Source organism: Plectropomus leopardus, unplaced genomic scaffold, assembly GCF_008729295.1.
Source record: "Plectropomus leopardus isolate mb unplaced genomic scaffold, YSFRI_Pleo_2.0 unplaced_scaffold20957, whole genome shotgun sequence".
NCBI classification, from domain to species: Eukaryota; Metazoa; Chordata; class Actinopteri; order Perciformes; family Serranidae; genus Plectropomus; species Plectropomus leopardus.
The window spans coordinates 1-1,788 of record NW_024622669.1 but is presented as its reverse complement, the minus strand read 5'-3'; the positions used below and the strand labels follow the sequence as shown (position 1 = coordinate 1,788).

The following is a 1,788-nucleotide window of genomic DNA, read 5'->3' as shown; positions in this document are numbered from 1 at the left end:
GGAACTCAAACCCCTGTATTCATCTATGATCTCTTCAATGCAGAACATTAGGGTTGCTGGTCTACCACTACAGATTCACCAAATCCATCAAGGCAGAAGTAGAACAGCAACTCCTGTGTTCTGGGAGGTAAAATTACTGGTTTTGTTGAAGAGAGCATAAATAACGAATTCAGCTACCTGTTGGAAAGGGCTGTCTGATGACGAAGTTAAGTGGTGAAAATATTTTAAATAAAGAATATGCTTAAACTCATTTTTAAAATACATTTTGCTGTTGCCCCCATACACAGCAGCCCCTGCTTTGCTTCTGAAGCAGCACTCCTGTCTGCTTCTCCAGACTGGGGGTCTATTGGTAAAACACATACTATGGATAAGTACCTCATACAACCTGACTTTAAAAAAATCCAAACTTTCCCTTAAGATTTGCAAAAATGTCTTTAAATATTATGCAGAATGCAAAGGTATGAGATAAAATACTGTCATTGTTGTATTGTTGTTTAAAACTCACCTCCATGAAAACCTATCCTTGTCTTTCAGCATCTTACTTGATGAAGCTGGACATATAAAGTTAACAGGTATGTTTTTGAATTAGTGCTAAATACACGTAATGCACAGGTATTTATTTGAGTTATTTTTTAATTGTTAATTCATTTGTTTAGTATAAAAGAGTGATTGAACAGTTACATCTGGGTAATGGCCTGTAATTAAAGTGTTTCATATTAAATGTGCCCTCTTAAAATAGAGTCATGACCCATTTTTGTCCTTAGGCTGACTGTCTTCAGCAGCTATTTTTATGTTTCCCTTGCTAACACCTAAAGAATAAAAGCTCTGCATGATGTAATTACTGGGTGGGACTCTTCAGTCAGCGATGTGTCTTACCCTTCTTTTTTTTTACATTGCTGTTGTGCAGACTTTGGCTTGAGTAAAGAGTCAGTAGATGCTGATAAGAAGGCTTATTCCTTCTGTGGTACGGTGGAGTATATGGCCCCTGAGGTGGTCAACCGGAGAGGACACACGCAAAGTGCGGACTGGTGGTCTCTGGGAGTACTTATGGTACAGAAACTCCCTTTTTTTTAACTTTGACATTTATATAAATGGATTAGAGAAAAAATGTTGATTCAATCCCTTTTCTTTCATTGTGTGCTTGCAGTTTGAAATGCTAACGGGGACATTGCCGTTCCAAGGGAAAGACCGCAATGAGACCATGAACATGATTCTCAAGTGAGTCATTATGTTGGACACTGAAAGTGTGACAGAAGTGAGACAAGTTTTGTAAGAGCTGATCAACTGTAGCTTTTCTTTTTGTCCGTACATTCACTTTCTGCTCTCCTCCGCCCCTCCAGAGCTAAGTTGGGAATGCCTCAGTTCCTAAGTTTGGAAGCCCAGAGTTTGCTGAGAATGCTGTTTAAACGTAACCCCGCTAACAGACTAGGTAAGGTGCTTTAAAGCCGACTGTGTGAGCGTGAACCTGTTAGAATAACAGTAAACGAAGTGTGTTGATCCTCACATTGCGCCACTTGCTTTTTGCTTGAGCTTGTTAACATTTTGGCATCCACTTAAATCACATGCTGAAAAACCCGCTGAGAGAAAAATGTGTGAATGTGTTGATCCTCTGGAAACAATAAAAGTGAACGTGCCAGGTGAACTGAACCAGAGTGATCTGTGTCTTTAGGGGCCGGGCCCGACGGAGTGGAGGAGATCAAACGCCACGCTTTCTTTTCCACCATCGACTGGAATGTGAGCGCACACACACACACACACACACACACACACACACACACACACACACAC

General features: G+C 40.6%; 1 protein-coding gene across 1 annotated transcript; it reads left to right on the top strand.

Annotated features, from left to right (window-relative positions):
- Positions 1 to 291: 291 nt before the first annotated feature.
- Positions 292 to 1,744, top strand: LOC121965632 (ribosomal protein S6 kinase alpha-6-like; the record flags this gene model as incomplete). The annotated part of the gene is made up of 5 exons (XM_042515765.1): positions 292 to 572; positions 908 to 1,050; positions 1,148 to 1,218; positions 1,341 to 1,429; positions 1,670 to 1,744. Coding segments are annotated over exons 2-5 (307 nt in total), but the record flags the coding sequence as incomplete, so codon positions are not given.
- Positions 1,745 to 1,788: the final 44 nt, after the last annotated feature.